Source organism: Daphnia pulicaria, chromosome 4 (assembly GCF_021234035.1).
Source record: "Daphnia pulicaria isolate SC F1-1A chromosome 4, SC_F0-13Bv2, whole genome shotgun sequence".
NCBI classification, from domain to species: domain Eukaryota; kingdom Metazoa; phylum Arthropoda; class Branchiopoda; order Diplostraca; family Daphniidae; genus Daphnia; species Daphnia pulicaria.
This window is the reverse complement of record NC_060916.1, coordinates 3,364,651-3,383,026: the sequence shown is the minus strand read 5'-3', so window position 1 is coordinate 3,383,026 and position 18,376 is coordinate 3,364,651. Positions and strand designations below refer to the sequence as shown.

Here is an 18,376-nt window from a genome sequence, read left to right as displayed (position 1 = left end):
GCTGATGATGGTTGGTGCTGAACCGCGTCGCATGGCAGCATCGGATAGTTTGCTTGCTTCCTTATTTGCCAAATCAGCTTTCTTATTTACTTCTTCGAGTCGTTTTTTTCAGCTGGGCAGCTTCCTGTTGGGCCTCCGCTGCTCTTTTCTGCGCTTCAGCAAGCAATTTCTCCGACTGAGTCACTTCATTTTTGTCGGGTGCAGAGAGGCCACGAGGAAACTTGTTCTCACCAGACGGCAAAATTTTCTCCGCTGCCAGGCTATAAGCATTTTGATATGCTGCAGCTCTCTTGCACATCCACTCTCCAACTGTCGAGGCAGAGGGGTGAGTCACCAGTGGTACGCCTTTGATTGACTGCATGCAGGACCCGACAGAAGATTCGTCATCAGCTCTTAGAGTGACATAAGCGTCAACGTCTTCTTTCTTCGACTCGATAAGTGTGAACAGATCGATTTGAATTTGAGCTTGCTTCGCGAATTCATCGGCGTCGGACGGGTCTACCACCAATAAATTGAGTCTTTCGACAGTGGCCAACATGTCGTCGAGTTTGTTGAGTAGGCCTAGACAGGCTCTTCTTGATCCTCTTTCCTTGATGAGCTTGTCAATATAGCTACATGTCATCTGGATCTGCATACGTGTGGCATCACGTTCAAACGCCTCAGGTTGAGGAACTCGTGAAATGTTCTTGACTTGTTGAGTGGGATCAGCAGGGGGTGTCGATTCATCTTCACCATTTACTGGTACTGTTCGAGAACGAAGTCTGGACGCAACCGTGTTGTCGTTTTGAGAAGCCGTGGCTGCCTTTGACTTCCTGCCTCTTGCCATTTCAATTCTCCAAACTTGCAGGCCAAGAAAGTCCTGCTACGATCACCAATGTTTCAGCGAGAGAGTGAGACGGTCGAAGAGGGAGGCGTAGGCCTATCGATTGCTTCTCAGATAATCACGGGTTTATTCGTCAATAAATTGGACAGAGCACAAATTGCCTAAATTAAGACAGAATTAGCAAACACAGACTACAATTGAAATAAAACCTAGCTCTCACCTAGCATCCACAATTAGGAGCCGGTTAATAAGGCAATCGTAGACACAAATGACACGAAATCAAATCTAGGGCCTAATCCAGCCTAATCTATGTACACGAGAATAATGTTAGCTAATGGAACACATAAAAATGTATACACAAATTTACCTCAGAGAATCAGATAAGAAATAGGGAGTCACAAGATGAGAATTCCCATCAATAAAGCACAGTAAGAAACGAGTTATCAGTGGCTATACACGCCATGAAAATGAACAATGGCGACTTTCTGTTTCGGCCAAGACACTTAATTGAGACATCAGCTGTTTTCTACTGCACGACAAGTGGCCCACCTGGCGGCTTACTTAAATTAATCGATACTTCAGAATAAAAATAAGATGGGGACATGAATTAAAATATACATTTAAATTAAGCCTTCTTTTTCTCTGGAACACAGCATGGCGCCGTTTCTTGGTAGCGCGAGAACGGGGAGAAGAGGGAGAATGGGAAGAATGGGAGAGAAGAGGAAACGTGGGTCCCCTTTTTTCGTACGCCCTCCTCCCTCCCATTCTCCCTCTTCTCCCCGTTCTCGCGCTACGAAAAAACGGCGCCATGCTGCGTTGCCAGATAAAACGGTTAAAGAAAACAGATCCGAAAGAGCCCTATAAGTAGAGATACAATAAAAAAAGTAAAGATGTTTTTTTTCGATCATATTTGGTCGTTTACCTGGCAACAGATGGTTGCACTGCACCATTTAATCTGGATTCCGGACCCAAACAACATCAAATAAACAAAATTATAAAATACTTAGAAACACATTTTTTATAAAATAAAAATATTATAAATGACTTTTCCTTAACTTTTCCTTTTGCAACTCACGAAATGCTGTGGCCAGCTCCTTCTCAGCTCCCACAAAGTTTGTCCCGTTATCACAGAAGATTTCAGTTGGCTTCGTGAATTCTCCGATGAAACGCCGTAGACCGTAGAGAAAATCTGGTGTTGACATTGACTGCACCATTTCTACATAAACATTGCGGGTGACGAGACAGGTGATTAACAGGCCATACCGTTTGATTACTCGGTTCCTGTAAGCTGACGTTTCGATCGGTCCGAAATAATCCAGAGCTATGTGCGTGAATGGTGCCGTGTAAGAATCGAGACGAGCAGATGGCAAATCACCCATCTTTTGCGTGGCGAGTTTGGCACGCGATTTCACACAGACGGCACAGTTGAAGCGGATCTTCTTTGCCAGCTCTCGTCCTTGCAGGATCCAAAAATGTTGCCGAATTTTGGCATGGAGAAAGTCAGTGCCTGCGTGATGCGACTCTTGATGCACTGCTGTCACTATCTTTTCTGCAAGTGGGTGCTTTCCGGGCAGAATTGGAGGGTGTAGAATCTCATATGGTAGCTTTGCGCGGTGGATCCGTCCACCCAGTCGGAGAATTCCATTTTTGTCTAAGAAAGGAGTTAATTGAATGAGGCTTGACTTCTTTGAGATTTGCTTGCCCTTTGACAATAAACTGATTTCTTCACGGAATCCTTCCTTTTGGCACTTTAAAATAATCTCCTTGGCATCTCCTTCCACCTTCAGGAATGTTGAGATGTTCTTCGAATCGATGATCACCTTTGTCCAATCTTGAAGAGGGGGCTCAGAAATTGCGTGGTGGATGTGGGCAGTTCTTTTCTCTGCTGCTACTGCCACCCAAGGCAAATCCTTCGGCCATTGCTCCATTGGTAAGGCGATGAAAGATGGTCCTTCCAGCCATCTCGGTGGGATTGGCTCTCCGTCTGTCAATAGGGACCGCGTCGCAGCATCTGCTATGTTCATTTTCCCGGGAATGAAGCGCCACTCGTTAGCGTTGGTGAGAGATTGAATCTCTCCGATTCTGTGGCTGACGAACGGCATGTAATGTGAAGCGACGGCTCGTATCCAGTTCCTGGTAGTACTGGAATCAGTGAAGAAAATCCTGTTGAGTCCAGAGATTTGTAGCGCGTCTGCAACGTATGTGGCCAGTCGAGCGCCTAGCACTGCTGCGTTCAGCTCCAATTTTGGAATCGACTGTGTCTGCCGAGGGGCCAATTTGGTTTTGGCCATCACCAATCTGCATATTGATGTGCCATCTTGGTAGACACTGCGTAGATATACGGCTGCTACTAGGCCTCTTCAGATGCATCTCCAAAGGTTAGAAGATCGCTCTGGATGATTTTTTCTTTGTCCGGCCTAGATATCTGCGGGATCGTAGTTCCTTTTATGACGGCTTCCTTCCCGTCCGGTAAAAGAAATCGAACTGGGGCCTTCTGCGATTTGTAGCATTCGGCGCCGGTAACTCCTACAAGATCTAGAGTAGTACCTTTCCCGATGATCTTAAGCCGTTGAAGAAAATCCTCTCGAAACAACGTCGTGTCGCTGCCCTCGTCTATCAGCACCGATACTGGGATGAGCTGGCCTTCGGCTGTGTAAGCTTCCATCCGGATAACGCCTAGCGCCACCTTGACGCGATCCACCTGGGCTGAGAGTGATGTGTGATGGCTGCTACCTTTGTCGTGCTTCTCTTCGGCATCATGAAGCAATGGGTGATGAATAAAAGGGCATCCGCTGAATCCACAACCTTTTCCGAATTTGCAATCGGCTGCAGAGTGTCTCGTCCCGAAACATTTCATGCATAAGCGGCGCTTGACGCAAAATCGTACCTTCTCTTTCGTAGGCATTTCTTTGAATGTTGGGCAAGCCATCAACCGGTGCTCCCCCTCACAACAAAAGCAGCGACTCTTCGGTTTGTCGGTAGTGCCGGGCTCCAAGCTAACGTGATTGGCGCGTCCTGATGTTGGCAATTGTTGGCGACGAGGAAACTTGTTTTCACCAGACGGCAAAATTTGCTCCGCTGCCAGACTGTAAGCATTTTGGTATGCTGCAGCTCTCTCGCACATCCACTCTCCAAATTCCTTCAGAGGGCGCCGTTCTAATCCAGTACGTCGTCCGGAATTCCATTCGAGTCGATCCGCCGGATGCAATTTACGGCTCAGTCGTTCAATGAGGTCGGCATTAAATTTCTCCCCAATTCGGGTTAAATCAAAGAAGATGGTTCGAGCTCTTTCGGCAAAGCGACGGAATGATGAGTTTTCTCTGCCCAGCTCCATACGGTCGAGTTCACCGAGTAGTGCTATACGCATTACGTCGCGACGTCCAGCCGACTGCTTCAGTCGGAATAAAGCGGCCTTATAAGCAGATTCTCCTCCGCCAAGGCCCTGCACGATTTCGAATTGATCTCCCCGTAGTCGGCTCTTCAAGACAGCAAGCTTTTCTCCAGGTGCGATTCGTTGATCATGAACCATCGAACGTAGCAAATCCGACCACCAAAACCAATCGGTTGCCCTTCCAGAGTAGATGGGAAGCTCCCCGCGTGCTGCCGATTTGCTAGAATATGACCAATTGGCTTCTTCTAGGCCGTTGTAGTACCGGTCGATCCAGTCGTCTGGTGCTTCTTCGTCTCCATCCTCTTTGGTCGGTTCGTGAGTAGAACGGCGGTGCCAATCGTCGAACGCTCCGTCTCCCCAACCGTGGAATGGGTTGCTGATGATGGTTGGTGCTGAACCGCGTCGCATGGCAGCATCGGATAGTTTGCTTGCTTCCTTATTTGCCAAATCAGCTTTCTTATTTACTTCTTCGAGTCGTTTTTTTCAGCTGGGCAGCTTCCTGTTGGGCCTCCGCTGCTCTTTTCTGCGCTTCAGCAAGCAATTTCTCCGACTGAGTCACTTCATTTTTGTCGGGTGCAGAGGGGCCACGAGGAAACTTGTTCTCACCAGACGGCAAAATTTTCTCCGCTGCCAGGCTATAAGCATTTTGATATGCTGCAGCTCTCTTGCACATCCACTCTCCAACTGTCGAGGCAGAGGGGTGAGTCACCAGTGGTACGCCTTTGATTGACTGCATGCAGGACCCGACAGAAGATTCGTCATCAGCTCTTAGAGTGACATAAGCGTCAACGTCTTCTTTCTTCGACTCGATAAGTGTGAACAGATCGATTTGAATTTGAGCTTGCTTCGCGAATTCATCGGCGTCGGACGGGTCTACCACCAATAAATTGAGTCTTTCGACAGTGGCCAACATGTCGTCGAGTTTGTTGAGTAGGCCTAGACAGGCTCTTCTTGATCCTCTTTCCTTGATGAGCTTGTCAATATAGCTACATGTCATCTGGATCTGCATACGTGTGGCATCACGTTCAAACGCCTCAGGTTGAGGAACTCGTGAAATGTTCTTGACTTGTTGAGTGGGATCAGCAGGGGGTGTCGATTCATCTTCACCATTTACTGGTACTGTTCGAGAACGAAGTCTGGACGCAACCGTGTTGTCGTTTTGAGAAGCCGTGGCTGCCTTTGACTTCCTGCCTCTTGCCATTTCAATTCTCCAAACTTGCAGGCCAAGAAAGTCCTGCTACGATCACCAATGTTTCAGCGAGAGAGTGAGACGGTCGAAGAGGGAGGCGTAGGCCTATCGATTGCTTCTCAGATAATCACGGGTTTATTCGTCAATAAATTGGACAGAGCACAAATTGCCTAAATTAAGACAGAATTAGCAAACACAGACTACAATTGAAATAAAACCTAGCTCTCACCTAGCATCCACAATTAGGAGCCGGTTAATAAGGCAATCGTAGACACAAATGACACGAAATCAAATCTAGGGCCTAATCCAGCCTAATCTATGTACACGAGAATAATGTTAGCTAATGGAACACATAAAAATGTATACACAAATTTACCTCAGAGAATCAGATAAGAAATAGGGAGTCACAAGATGAGAATTCCCATCAATAAAGCACAGTAAGAAACGAGTTATCAGTGGCTATACACGCCATGAAAATGAACAATGGCGACTTTCTGTTTCGGCCAAGACACTTAATTGAGACATCAGCTGTTTTCTACTGCACGACAAGTGGCCCACCTGGCGGCTTACTTAAATTAATCGATACTTCAGAATAAAAATAAGATGGGGACATGAATTAAAATATACATTTAAATTAAGCCTTCTTTTTCTCTGGAACACAGCATGGCGCCGTTTCTTGGTAGCGCGAGAACGGGGAGAAGAGGGAGAATGGGAAGAATGGGAGAGAAGAGGAAACGTGGGTCCCCTTTTTTCGTACGCCCTCCTCCCTCCCATTCTCCCTCTTCTCCCCGTTCTCGCGCTACGAAAAAACGGCGCCATGCTGCGTTGCCAGATAAAACGGTTAAAGAAAACAGATCCGAAAGAGCCCTATAAGTAGAGATACAATAAAAAAAGTAAAGATGTTTTTTTTCGATCATATTTGGTCGTTTACCTGGCAACAGATGGTTGCACTGCACCATTTAATCTGGATTCCGGACCCAAACAACATCAAATAAACAAAATTATAAAATACTTAGAAACACATTTTTTATAAAATAAAAATATTATAAAATCTTAAACTACAAAGAAAACCTATCAAATAGTGATCTGGGTTTTATAAAAATATTTATAGAAGTAATACAAATTGAAAACTAAACGTAAAATTTTTTTATTATTATTTTCATTTTTTTGTTTTTCTTATAAAACTGGTCAAATTAATCAGAAATTCAGAAAAAAAAGTTTATAGGATAAATAAAACATCATTTAAAATACGCTGAATTTATTTCAGAATTTTTAAACAAATTGTGCACATAAAAAAACTGCCCTGTACATTTTAGCCCCGTGTCCCACATAGCCCCGGTCTCCCCTACTGCTGCTACAAACCCACCAGGTGGCAGGATTTATTGGGAGAGACAATGACAAAAGCTTATGGAAGACTTTAACGCTGAGACGGATATTCGACGTATATTACTGCTTTTATTACGTTTCCATGCTTACTTTTATCATGGTCAAGAAGGTACAGCCACTCTGTTGGATTCGGCCTCAAGGCCTTGTCACAACTTCTTTTCTAGTTTTTGAAAGTGAGATCATCCTAAGGGTAGGAGAAGGGGGAGTGCGAACGAACTGAGTAGGACTATGTTTTATCATTTTAAACAATAAATTTCTGAAACCATATATGTAGGGTAATATCTGATGAATGATATAAAGTTACGAATGATTCATACAACATCATTTTGCGCTTTGTCAGCAATATACTCATTTATTTAATTAATTAATTGTTACTTTAACGGTAGCTACCAGAAAATTAATTAAACACATTTTTCAAAATCCGCTTTATTCTAATGGAGAATAAACAAGCTATATATTAGTGCGTTTCTTTTTCTTAATTGGGGAATACAGTTTTCAGAATAATTCGAGAGGCTTAACATTCAGACGGACAGCAGTTGTGAGCAAACTGGCGCCATACGACTACAATAATTTAAAAATTTTAAATTACCGAGATCCTCACTTTGGGGTTCTGGTATCTGAGAGGGAACTGAAGATCCAGGAATTGGTTTTTCATCAACTTTAACCTTTGAAGTTTTACTAGAAAAAAGGGCTGGAGAAGTACCGTTAGAAGTTTCAGGCGCTATACTGTGAATCGGAGACGCTGTTATTGATTGATTAGACTTTAATAATTGGTTGCAATCTTGGGTAGAGTTACGGCAGTAACTTATAGTAAACATAGCATTGCGGACATCTTCTTTTAAGCCGTGAAGAGTGAACAATTGGGAGGGATCTAGAAGAAATTCAGATGATTCGACAATTTCAGAGCAGATTGGCCATAGACTACGACAATAACTGCAAGCTTGGATGGTTGAAAGCAAAAACTCTTTTTGCTTAGAAGGAGTTTCAGAGGAACTCTCCCAGTAAGGTCGAGTGGACTCTAATCGAGGACAAAACGACCGAATTTTCTGGCAATAACTGAAATACGTATCGGCAGATTGGACAATATCGGCTAGACCTTCAGGGACTTCAAGGGAAACAATTTTTTTAGGTAAGGAGGGTGATTGAGGAACTTCAGTGGATGGAAAAGGAGTTGTGGGGGGAAGCGTACTGTTTGAATTCGATGGTTTTTCAGAAGAACTTGAATCAACGGTTTTTTGCACTAACTCTGCTACTGGTGATTTATTAGCTGGCCAAACGGGAGCTGCAGGAACAAGGGTCTGAAAAGCCTTCAATGTATCATTATAAACGGGAGGAGTTTCTCCGATGGATTCTGATTTGGAGCAGATTTTCTGAAGGCTATTGCAGTTGCTACAAAAAGACGCTTGTGGGAATCCAGTTGAATCAGAACAGCTTGGCAGTAATTTACGGCAATATATAAAAGTTGGACCAGCAGAACGAATAAATCCTGCTAAAGCTTGAAAAAACGACTGATTTTCAGAAGGTGGGGTTCCAGGAGCTTGAGATACCATATTGAGGGTTAGAGAGATATCTGGAGAGCGAGTACTAGATGGTGAGGCTGGTGTTGAAGTGACTTGGGTTTTATTAGTTTTGGAAAGTTGAGGCAAAGACACAGAAGTTGAATTCTGATTTGAGAGTGAGAGTGAAGCTGAAACTGTAACAGAAACTGCTGGGGAGAAAGTTGAGTTGAGCGTAGATTTAGGTACAGATGAAGAAGTAGTGGTAGAAGAAAGGGATCTAGCGGTGCTGGTGGCAATAACGGCAGGGTTAGAAGTAGATGAAGTGGTTTTATTAGGGCTAGTTGGAGTGGTAGTTGCATTTTTAGTTACGTTAGTTAGGGTAGTTGGAGTAGTAGTTGTATTATTAGTTACGTTAGTTGGGTTAGTAGCTCCGTTAATTGAAGTAGAGTTAGCTGCGGAAGTTGTAGTAGTAGTTGCGGAAGTTACAGTAGTAGATGGGGCGGTAGTTCCGTTAACTGGAGTAGTAGTTGCGGTAGTTGAAGTAGTAGTTCCGTTAGTCGGAATGTTAATAGTTGGGGTAGTAGTTCCATTATTAATTGGAGTAGCATAAGTTGCGTTAGCTGAAGTAGTAGTTCGGGTAGCAGTTGTGTTGGTTGGTGCAATAGTTGCGGTACTCGGTGTAGTAGTTGTGGCAGCTACAGTAGTAGTTGGAGTTGTAGAGTTAAGAATGGAGGAAGGAATGAGAGTGAGAGTGGAAGAAGAAAATGCATTTGGGGTGGTGATAGTGGCTGTGGCAGAAACGATCGAGGAAGTGGAACTAACAGCAGACGCAGTGGAGACTACGGATGCTTTACCAGCTGATGGGTCCCCTGCAGCAGGAGATGAAGGGACAAGGGATGGGCCTTTGGTTGTAACGCTAGACATCGAAGATGATATTTGCGGAGGTCGAGTGGATGTGTTCAATGTGGAAATCATTGAAACAGGGCTTGAGCTGTTGGAATAAGCTTGCAGTTGCGCGGATGTACCTGAAGATGCGAAAGTTCCGGACGCAGTCTGAGACTGGGAATTGTCGTTATTCTTGGCCTCACCTTCATAGGAAACGTCAGCAACATAACCATTGCCATCAGCTTTGTATTTGACTGTTTCTTTTCGTCCATCAGGTAGTAGAACGTAATACGTTCCAGTAACGACTTCGCCGTCACTGCTCTCTTTATGCCCGTAATCTAAACCGCTTTTACTGTCTTCCACGGCATACTCAAAGCTGTAAGGTGTTTTGCGCTTGATATCCAACTTAGCGTTGGTCTGCACGAAAATATAATTTCTCGTCACAATTGTTTCAAGTTATTTAAAGAAATATAGACTTACGGATTGGTTTGCTTTATTAGTCAGCTTTGGGGACGGCTCTGGAACTGGCTCTGGAACTGGTTCGGATTCTGCTTTGGGAGACTTGAGAGCACCAGGTTTAGTAGTAACAGTGGTGGTGGTAACAGCGGCAAGAGTGTCGACGGGGCCGATTATTTCGTCAGCCTCAAAGGACATTTCAAGATCAAAATCAAATTCTTCTCGTTCGTCTTCATTACCAGTCACAGATGTAGCTAACAAGCAACACACTACGAGTACGAGGACGCCCACCTATAAATGGAATGGTAATCAACTGTTAACCGTATAATTTTTTTTTTTAACTTTAAAGATTAACCGGGAAAAAATATGAACAAATTCTTACATTCATGTTTGCTAGTTAGAAATCGCTCCTGAAATGGTTTGCTCTTCATGTGTCCCATAGGTTTATATATATGCTGCAATTGCGACTGGGTATTTGGCCGGATATGAGAAAAGCGCAAAATCGATGAATGATGACACAGTTTCCTTCAGGCTCTGTGTCTGTGAAGGATAGCTACGTTAAAAAAACATACTCGAGGTATTATTCGCAGTGACCTTCTCATACTGTTTCCAGTTGGCAGTTTTTCTAAACAAAATTATTTTCCCGGCCATACAAAATGCGATGCCCTCCTTTTGCTGTGTCCAATTCCATATAGTAGATTCAATGTCGTTGGATTGGAACGTGAAATAGAAAGTCGTCTTTCCAACCAGCCTCGAAGATGCACCATGAATGGGTGTATATGGAATGTTCTATCCATTTGATTGTCGATCAATCAACGATACGATACGACATGCACCGCCGGCAAAAAAAAAAAAAAATATTTTATAGCGCGCCAGCGCGTTTGTTTCCATTTTTTGGTTTCCGCATTATAAATATGAATAATAACTCTCCAGTTTCATTGATGAATAGGTAAAGGCTAATAGAAACGAAAAGCACTGATATTCACTTATGAATACACGCCAATTTACACTCAGTTGGTTTACCTTTCAGTTTATCAGTATATTTATTGTACGTTTGTAATAACTCCATCGAACTACATCCATTCAATAGGTCCAGTATATTTCGTCGAGTCAATGGCGAAATTTTAACTTTATTTCATGGCCTTATATATTTGAATTTACCTTACCACGAACGTATCCCCAACTAACAGTCGGATTATTGCGCTATTTGTTTTAATTTTTAAATTGCACTGTTAAATATGATTCAATGGTGTATTTTACATTTCTCATAAATGGTACATTTTTTAAATAAAAGCAGCCATACAGTATGATAGTCTGTCATCATTTAGAGAATCGATATACATTGACTTTTAAGATTAGAGTTATAAATTTATATCATACTTCGCCAATGCACTTATATTTAATTCGATTATGTTCTATGTATAATTGTATATATTCTAGCTATATCACCATTTTATATAAGGATTTGTCGAGGAAGCAATTTTTCGTTAATCATTATGCGATCCCGCTCAAATTTAATACGGATTGACAAGTGGCTTGGGTGTGTTTCTCTGGTTAAGCGGAATTGGAGCAACCGGATAAGCTGGGGCAGGAGCTGGAACAGGAGGAGAAGGTTGGCCATAAGATATGGCCTGTACTCCTGGTTGGACAACCGGACGAACCAATCCCGCTGGAGGTGTGTTAGCCTGTGCTGTTGTGACTTGAGATAACTGTGGTGGCGGAGGCGCAACAGCTTGAGTCCAAACTGCAGTCGGAGCTGGAACAGCGCTCGGAGCAGGAGCCGGAGCGGCGACAGGGGCAGAAGTAGCAGGAATGACCGAAGGAGTTCGGTCTACAGCAGGAGCGACAGGTACTACTGGTACTTTGACAGCTGGCCAGACGGGGGCTGAAGCAGTTGGTGGCGCTTTTGTTGGCGCTTTTGTTGGCGCTTTTAGTGTAGCAGTTGGCAGCGTTGCTGGCGCTTTTGGTGTAGCATTAGAGACGGGCAACGATTGTGGAGCTCTTGTAGGTGGGGCAGGTGCGGATGCTGGTTTTGATGGAGCTTGCAACTGCGCGGAGGTGCCTGCTGGTGAACTACCGGCTCCTTTCTGAGGTTTGACATTGTCATATTTGGCCTCTCCATCATAAATAACTTCAGCCACATATCCATTGTCGTCAGCTTTGTAATTGACCGTCTCCATGCGACCGTCGGGGAGTAGAACGTAATAAGTTCCCGTGACGACTAGGCCGTCGCTGCTCTCTTTATGGCCGAAATCCAGACCAATGGCATCGTCGTTCACTCCGTACTGGAAGCTGTAAGGCATCAACATCATCGGCTTGGATGTTCAAACCAAAATTCAATTAGATTATTTCGTCCATATCCATATCTATAACACTTTATAAAGAATGAAGATCAACTCACAGGCTGAGCTGCTGCTGATTGTCCTGGTACGCGGGCCGGTGCTGCCGCTGGTGCTGCCGCTGGTGCTACTGCTGGTGCTACTGCTGGTGCTGCCGGTTGAGCATAAGCAGCCGAGTAAGCGTTAGCAGCGGCAGCAGCAGTCGGAATGGTGACAGGAGCGGAAGGAGGATTCTTGACGCGTTCAGGACCGTAGCCATCTGCATCCTCACTGCGTTCAGGAACAGATGGAACAGATTCTTGCGGCGATGGGACTTCGTCTTGACCAGTCACTGCTGTTGCCGTCAAGCACAACACAATTAAGATGAATACCTGTAAATAAATATGTATATACAATTAGCTATTTGAGTTGTAAATCCATTAAAAAAAAAATTGTTTACTTTCATGTTTGCGGGTTATCGAATGGCTTGGAGAACCTTGTCAACTGATTTGATTCCATTGCCTGTTTCGTTTATATACAAGTTTGTACTTTCCTTGAGGCCATATTGCTCGAAACCGGAAATAAGGTGATGGCACGTAAATGTGTGCGATCAATGAACAGACCGATAAATCTTATGCAACTAGCTACAGGATGCCGTACATATCGTCTCTATCGTTCGATATCGTGATTCGATTTCTAATATTCAACATTTCTTATGTTGAATTCGGCAGTTTTCTCAAATCTCTTTCCGCTCTTTTCTTTACGCGGGACATATTGATTTGGCTCCTTGTGTCCAAGTTTTCACGAAAAAAGTAGCACTTACAATTTCAATGAAATATGCAAAATTTGTTGTTCGTGATGAATAGAGTGAAAGTCGCATTCCACGTCGTCTCCGCTACTAAAAAAATTGATGTGAAGATGAATGCAAATGCTCCACTATTCTTGGCTGCCAGTCAATAAGCGACAAGAAAAGTAAACACGCAACGTTAAGAAATGTGGGCCTGGTGACTATGTCGGCTTTTCGCCTTTCCCTCTATATTTTCCGGTCCATTCTTCGGTTTGTGAATTTAAAAAAAAAAAAAAAAAAGTTATATCCAACCATAACGCCTTGTCAATTTGTATTAATAGAAAGGTTATTTATTACAAAAAGGATACAGAATAAAAAGGACTTTTCGATTTCCACAGTTCTATCTTTACGGCGGATTGCTTGTTAATCTGTTATTGATGGTCTTTGGACTGTTCCTGTATACATGTGAGAACAAGACACGATGACGCAAAACAATTTAGCTTTCTCTTAGACCAGATTGTTTCCGTATCAACAAGATTTTATTTTTTTTTTGCGTTTTTCAATGTTCCATTTTCTGAAGTTTGATGGTTCATAAACCAGCGGGGGCTAAAGTAGCCCTCGTCTTACTGGGGGAAAAAAAGGTCTAAAAGAAATAATGCTAAAGTGATTTTCTCTAATAATCGCAAAACAGCATCTGCTTCTGGCGCAAGCACAGCTGTAACATTGCATGCAACTTGTTTTGGGGAAATGTCCGGCGTTATATAGAAAGCTAGTTATCTATATTCTTTCCCACATCCCATCCATTAAGATCACTGGAGCGTTTTCCGGCCATTAAACCTAACCTGCAAACATATTGTCTCTCCCATGAATGATACGTGGGCTGTTATCAAAGCAGCAGGGAGAAAAAGAACAATCCCACGTAAACGCGTGTGGCTTTCTCCTTGTACTGGACAAATAATGGCCAACACACACAATACGGCCGCACGCCATTGTTTACAATAATGTAAAAATAATTTAAACAAAGGAGTCTTTTTTTTGCAACACTAATTAACGCTAACCGTCATCCTTGTCGGTTGCGTTCAATCTGCTTTTCGGTCAAGGTTTTGTCGTTTTGAAATTTTGAAATTTTTAGTCTAGATTATTCGACGAATGGTTTATGGTGCCGATAACAATTAAAATTTTTAGTGTGAGAAAATGTATATTGATTGAGTGATACACGTGCGTGGGAAATTCATCAAACGATAACCAAGAAAAATAAGCGAATCAACGATTAATTCATTCAACATTGATAACGCTCGCCTCAACAGAAAATGAATTGCAACATAGAAAAATAGAGGACTCGAATAGATGTGAAACATTTAAAAAACTATACGAGATAGGGACCGGAGTTGATGACCTGCACCATCGCCCGGAATTTTCAAGTTTTCAAATATTAAACAATTGAAAAAGGAAATACAACATTTTATCTATTGCCTATTGGTTGTCAACTGACTCGGCTGGACAGTGGTAACAGACACCTGAGACGGACTCGCTTGACTCCCTTTCACTTCCTTCGTAATCTTGCGTGAGTTGCGCCTAGTGATGGGCACGTAACGTTGTCTCACCACCCGTTTCGGTGGGCTACGTCTTCGCTTCTCGCTGGCGGGACGGCGGAGTTCGACCACTTCGTTGTCGGAATACCCGCTGTGTGGTTTCCTCTCTCCGGATTCAACACCTTGCTTATTCAATTCACGACGGGGATATGACTCGGTGCTGTAGCCGTCGTGGGGGCGTGGGTAGTTGGGCCTGGGTCGGTATTTTTCCAAGTAACGAGGTTCACTGGCGCGATAATTCGATTCTCCGTAGCCGCTGTGAGGCACCGGACGGCCGGAAGAATGTTCTTCAGGCTGATACGGTCTCGGAGTGTAGACTTCCTGAGCCGGATTCTCTTCTTGTGGGTACTGCTTGGGAGCATATCCTTCGTGAGGCCTGGTGTAAGGCTTAGGAGCATACTCTTCCTTGGGCTGGTTGTAAAGCCTAGGAGAATAGCCATCATGAGGCAAGTTGGGAGTGTATTCCTCTTTGCGCTCGTTGTACTTCTTGTGGGAATAAATATCGTGAGGTAAGGACGTTGGAGGAACTGGAACATGCTCCTCTTTAGGCTCGTTGTACTGCTTTGGGGTATAGCCATCATGAGGCTGGACTTTTCTACCATAGTCACCTTGGAACTGTTTGTAAAGCCTGTCGGAGTAGCCGTCGTGAGGTTTGGGGTATTCACGGGGCGCGTAAGGAACGTAAGTCTGAGGGTATGGTGTCTGCGTGGTGGGATAGTCGTTGGGAGGATAAGGTTTAGTATACGGGTTGGGAGAGTAGCCATCGTGAGGTTTGCGCACTTCACTCGCTGGTGACGGCGGCGGAGACGATTTCGGTTCGTCTGTAACTGGAGGAGAAATTGTCGAGATGAATGGTTCTTGGTGCTGTTCGATTGATGGCTTGTCGGTGCTCGAGTAAAACGGATTCGGTTCGTACAAAGGCTTCTTGATCAAATGCCCAGATGGATACTCTGGTTCTCTGGGACGGTAGACTGGTCTGGGCTCATAGACTGGTTCTTTGGGCACATAAGCAGGTTCTTGGGGTGGAGGATAGAATGGTTTTCTAGGCTCGTATGTGGGTTCACGAGTGTACTCGGGCTTTCTTGATTCGTACGAAGGTTCAGGAGCGTACACAGGCTTCCTTGGCTCGTACACTGGCTCAGGAGCGTAGACAGGCTTTTTGGGTACATATGGAGGCTCGGGTCCCTCATATGGTCTGCTGGATGGCGTGATTGGTGGCGGATTGGCGACTGTGGGTTCGTAGCGAACTTTGGCTTGGAAACCGCTGTTGCCCTCGACGTAATAAGTCACAATTTGGGTGCGACCATCCGGAAGTGCGACACGGTACTCGCCATCTACGCGCTTTCCATCACTTTTCTCTTGATGGCCGTAGTCATTGTACGACTGCGGATGGTAGACTGAGTAGCCGAACTGATATGGCATTCCCTGCAAATCACAGCGTGTTTTCAATCAAAATTTTATCTTAAAGTAAAAATACAAATTTTTCGAAAATGTATTGGTACTCACGTAACCCGTTGATTCGGGATAGTATTCTGGGTCATAGGGCGCTTGTCGGGGTGCAACTCTTTTGAGCTCTCTTTTGCTCTCTCTTTGAGCGGCAGCATCACTCAACACTATGATGGTCGCCAATATGCAAAACACCTGTAATAACTACAATAGTAGAGAAATATGCGGCGCCGTTTTAATTGTATTCTGCTTTGAAACAATGATAAGGAATTCACTATTCAAATTTTAAAAAATACCTTCATTTTATTCTATTGGATTTTGGGGTAGTAGGTTCGAATCCGCTACCACCTTAATTTCACTGTAACTGTATCGACAAACGAGACAGAAATGTTGCGAAAGACAGGAAGAACACGGAGCCTTATATGTTCTCCAAATAGCCGCCGCCGGTGGGTAAAGCTAAAAACTGGTCAGTGGGAGAGAGAACTAAACATCATCCTTGTGTTCTAGTATTTGTTCCGGAATTTTTCTCTTTTTTTTTCTGGCTCTTTTTTTTTTTTAGGAAGTTTTTCGCTTTCACGCGACTACATATAGGAGAATCAGTAAGGAAAAAAACAAACAAAAAGTTTGTAAATTTCTCCTGTTATAGTTTTACTTCGCAGCCGCGTGTGTGCTGATATACTCTCTCACTTTGTTTCTGTCCAGCTCGTCTCGGCTCTTTATCAAACACCATGTATTATATGTTTGCTCCTGGAGAAAACTGCCGTCTCCTCTATAGTACACTGCACGCGCGTTAGAATTTTTCAATTAACCTAAATGTCCAGTGGTCCTCAATTATGTCATTTACCAAAGCAATAACGCGATATGTGCAGATCCGCAGATCGCGCCAATAATTGCCTGTATACTCATCTATTATCCTTTCTAACCATATATTTTGCAAAACTGTATTGTACTTAAAGTGACAATAAATTCATTCCAGTCGCGGTATGGTAGTTCCGCTAATATAACTGCTGTTCAACCAACCGTGCAATATGTATCTTGTTTTTTCCTTTCCTCAAACTGAGGAGGAAGGATTTGTGATGGCCCATAATCCCACGGGAGAGAATGATATAGATCAAAGGCGTTGAAATTGGGGTTAGTAGACAGATTGGAATTGGGATTTAAAAATAAAAAATGGTATTTCAGTTTCCTTGTATTTTCTCTGCGCGGCGCTGTGTCACAGCTTGTTGTGCACTTTCTGTTATATTTCAATCGCTCCACATTGGGGTCTTTTTTGTCATCGAGCCGCAGGGAGCATTTTAGATCACAGCAGGGTACAGACAATTTACAGCTCGCTGAAGTCGGCTGAAGTATAACCGATTGCATTTTTAACGCCACCAAAGCGTTGTTCTTATATTTTGCTACAGTTGCGGCCTAGTTATCCGCGAAATTGTCTGTTTTTTTTGCAAAGTAGGCTAATTTAATATTTTTGGAGGAAATTTAGGCTAAAGCTTTTATCATGTGTAGGGGTTTGATAATGCTTTTCGTTATTAACTTTTGGCAATTTGGTGTTTTGGTGATATAAACCCTATCATGCGGCGTAACAGATTTTCATGGGGGAAAACCAGAACTTCACTGCGGCCATGGATTGAAGACACCCTGGGCTAAGGGGAAAAGTAGTCGTGAATCTCGAACAGGATAGCCGGTACACTATACGCAGCGTGTGCGTAAAAAAAAACATGATCAGAGAGACATAACCATCTGTGATAAAAGTGAACCATATGATATGATAACAAGGCTCTCAATAAAAAAAAGCGGCTGTAAAGAAAGATGATAATATTGAGTGCGGGCTATATCAACACGTAACTTTCACTGTAAAAGGAAAACAAAAATGTTGAAATTGTTAATGCAGTGGATGACGCGTGTGTATCGGCTTGTAATTATGTTCAGGGTTCAGTTCCCAGTCTCAGATCGTATAATAGTTAGGAGATATGTGCATCTCTATTGTTTTCACATTACATTAGAATTTGCTGCTCTCTAATTGTTGTGATGTAGAGAAAGAAGCATTGCTTTTTAATTTGATGCGCGCACAGAAAAAAATGCCTACTTTCTTCAACACTTTTTCTCTCTTCATTTAATCACTGCTTTGTTTCCTGCTGTTGAAACCTCCATTTTACGACTTTGTATTATTACAGAAACCTATTGGCAGAGCTGCTGAGGCGTTAAAAACCGATTAAACTTTTCGGGAGAGAACATCTACAGTACACATGGACAGTGGCTGCGTTCATCCATGTTGGGAGAAAATAAACGTTACTTTCTTGTCGATTGGAGAAAGTCTCTTTCTCCACTTTGTTAACAGGAAGAAACTCATTCGTAGTATCATGCAGGTGCGCACTGTTCCAGCCTTCCGTGGCAAAAGAGGATATATAAACAATAAGTAGAAGAATTATTATTAGGCTTGAACACTTTTTCCATCTAAACGCTCTCTATTCACTTGCTTGGTTGGCCGCAACAAGATAAATGCTCATGACAAGCTAAATTTGCGCTGCATCAAAATGATAAAGACGGGTAATTTATTGCCGTCATGTTGGTATAGACTGTTGTATGCTTCTGAAATTAAACCTAAAT

General features: G+C 43.3%; 4 protein-coding genes across 5 annotated transcripts; all 4 read right to left on the bottom strand.

Moving 5' to 3' along the window:
* Positions 1-1,857: 1,857 nt before the first annotated feature.
* LOC124336721 lies at positions 1,858-3,114 on the bottom strand. Its single transcript, XM_046790502.1, has one exon. It carries the CDS (start codon positions 3,112-3,114, stop codon positions 1,858-1,860), a length of 1,257 nt encoding a protein of 418 aa, XP_046646458.1.
* Positions 3,115-7,155: 4,041 nt separating this feature from the next.
* Positions 7,156-10,040, bottom strand: LOC124338470 (putative GPI-anchored protein pfl2). Its single transcript, XM_046792554.1, has 3 exons — positions 10,012-10,040; positions 9,654-9,920; positions 7,156-9,590 (listed from the first exon to the last, which is right to left on the bottom strand). The coding sequence occupies exons 1-3, from the start codon at positions 10,015-10,017 to the stop codon at positions 7,311-7,313; spliced, it is 2,553 nt and encodes an 850-aa protein (XP_046648510.1). The 5' UTR covers positions 10,018-10,040; the 3' UTR covers positions 7,156-7,310.
* A 950-nt stretch (positions 10,041-10,990) lies between these two features.
* On the bottom strand, positions 10,991-12,454 carry LOC124338481 (cuticle protein-like). The gene is made up of 3 exons (XM_046792563.1): positions 12,408-12,454; positions 12,031-12,339; positions 10,991-11,944 (listed from the first exon to the last, which is right to left on the bottom strand). Exons 1-3 carry the CDS (start codon positions 12,411-12,413, stop codon positions 11,144-11,146), a joined length of 1,116 nt encoding a protein of 371 aa, XP_046648519.1. The 5' UTR covers positions 12,414-12,454; the 3' UTR covers positions 10,991-11,143.
* Positions 12,455-13,912: 1,458 nt separating this feature from the next.
* Positions 13,913-16,174, bottom strand: LOC124335988 (adhesive plaque matrix protein-like). 2 transcript variants are annotated; one of them, XM_046789489.1, is made up of 3 exons: positions 16,069-16,174; positions 15,833-15,976; positions 13,913-15,751 (listed from the first exon to the last, which is right to left on the bottom strand). In XM_046789489.1, exons 1-3 carry the CDS (start codon positions 16,072-16,074, stop codon positions 14,201-14,203), a joined length of 1,701 nt encoding a protein of 566 aa, XP_046645445.1. In that variant the 5' UTR covers positions 16,075-16,174; the 3' UTR covers positions 13,913-14,200. The 2 variants fall into 2 exon arrangements, with proteins under 2 accessions (XP_046645445.1, XP_046645447.1); XM_046789491.1 differs by having other exon boundaries at positions 15,833-15,967; positions 16,069-16,171.
* Positions 16,175-18,376: the final 2,202 nt, after the last annotated feature.

Coding starts and splice junctions, on each gene's coding strand:
- LOC124338481 (XM_046792563.1), bottom strand. Junction 11,945..12,030: donor AATCAGCAGCAGCTCAGCCT/GTGAGTTGATCT, acceptor TGAACATCCAAG/CCGATGATGTTGATGCCTTA.
- LOC124336721 (XM_046790502.1), bottom strand. CDS start 3,114: ATGGCCAAAACCAAATTGGCCCCTCGGCAGACACAGTCGATTCCAAAA.
- LOC124335988 (XM_046789489.1), bottom strand. Junction 15,752..15,832: donor ATCCCGAATCAACGGGTTAC/GTGAGTACCAAT, acceptor TGTGATTTGCAG/GGAATGCCATATCAGTTCGG.
- LOC124338470 (XM_046792554.1), bottom strand. Junction 9,591..9,653: donor CTAATAAAGCAAACCAATCC/GTAAGTCTATAT, acceptor ATTTTCGTGCAG/ACCAACGCTAAGTTGGATAT.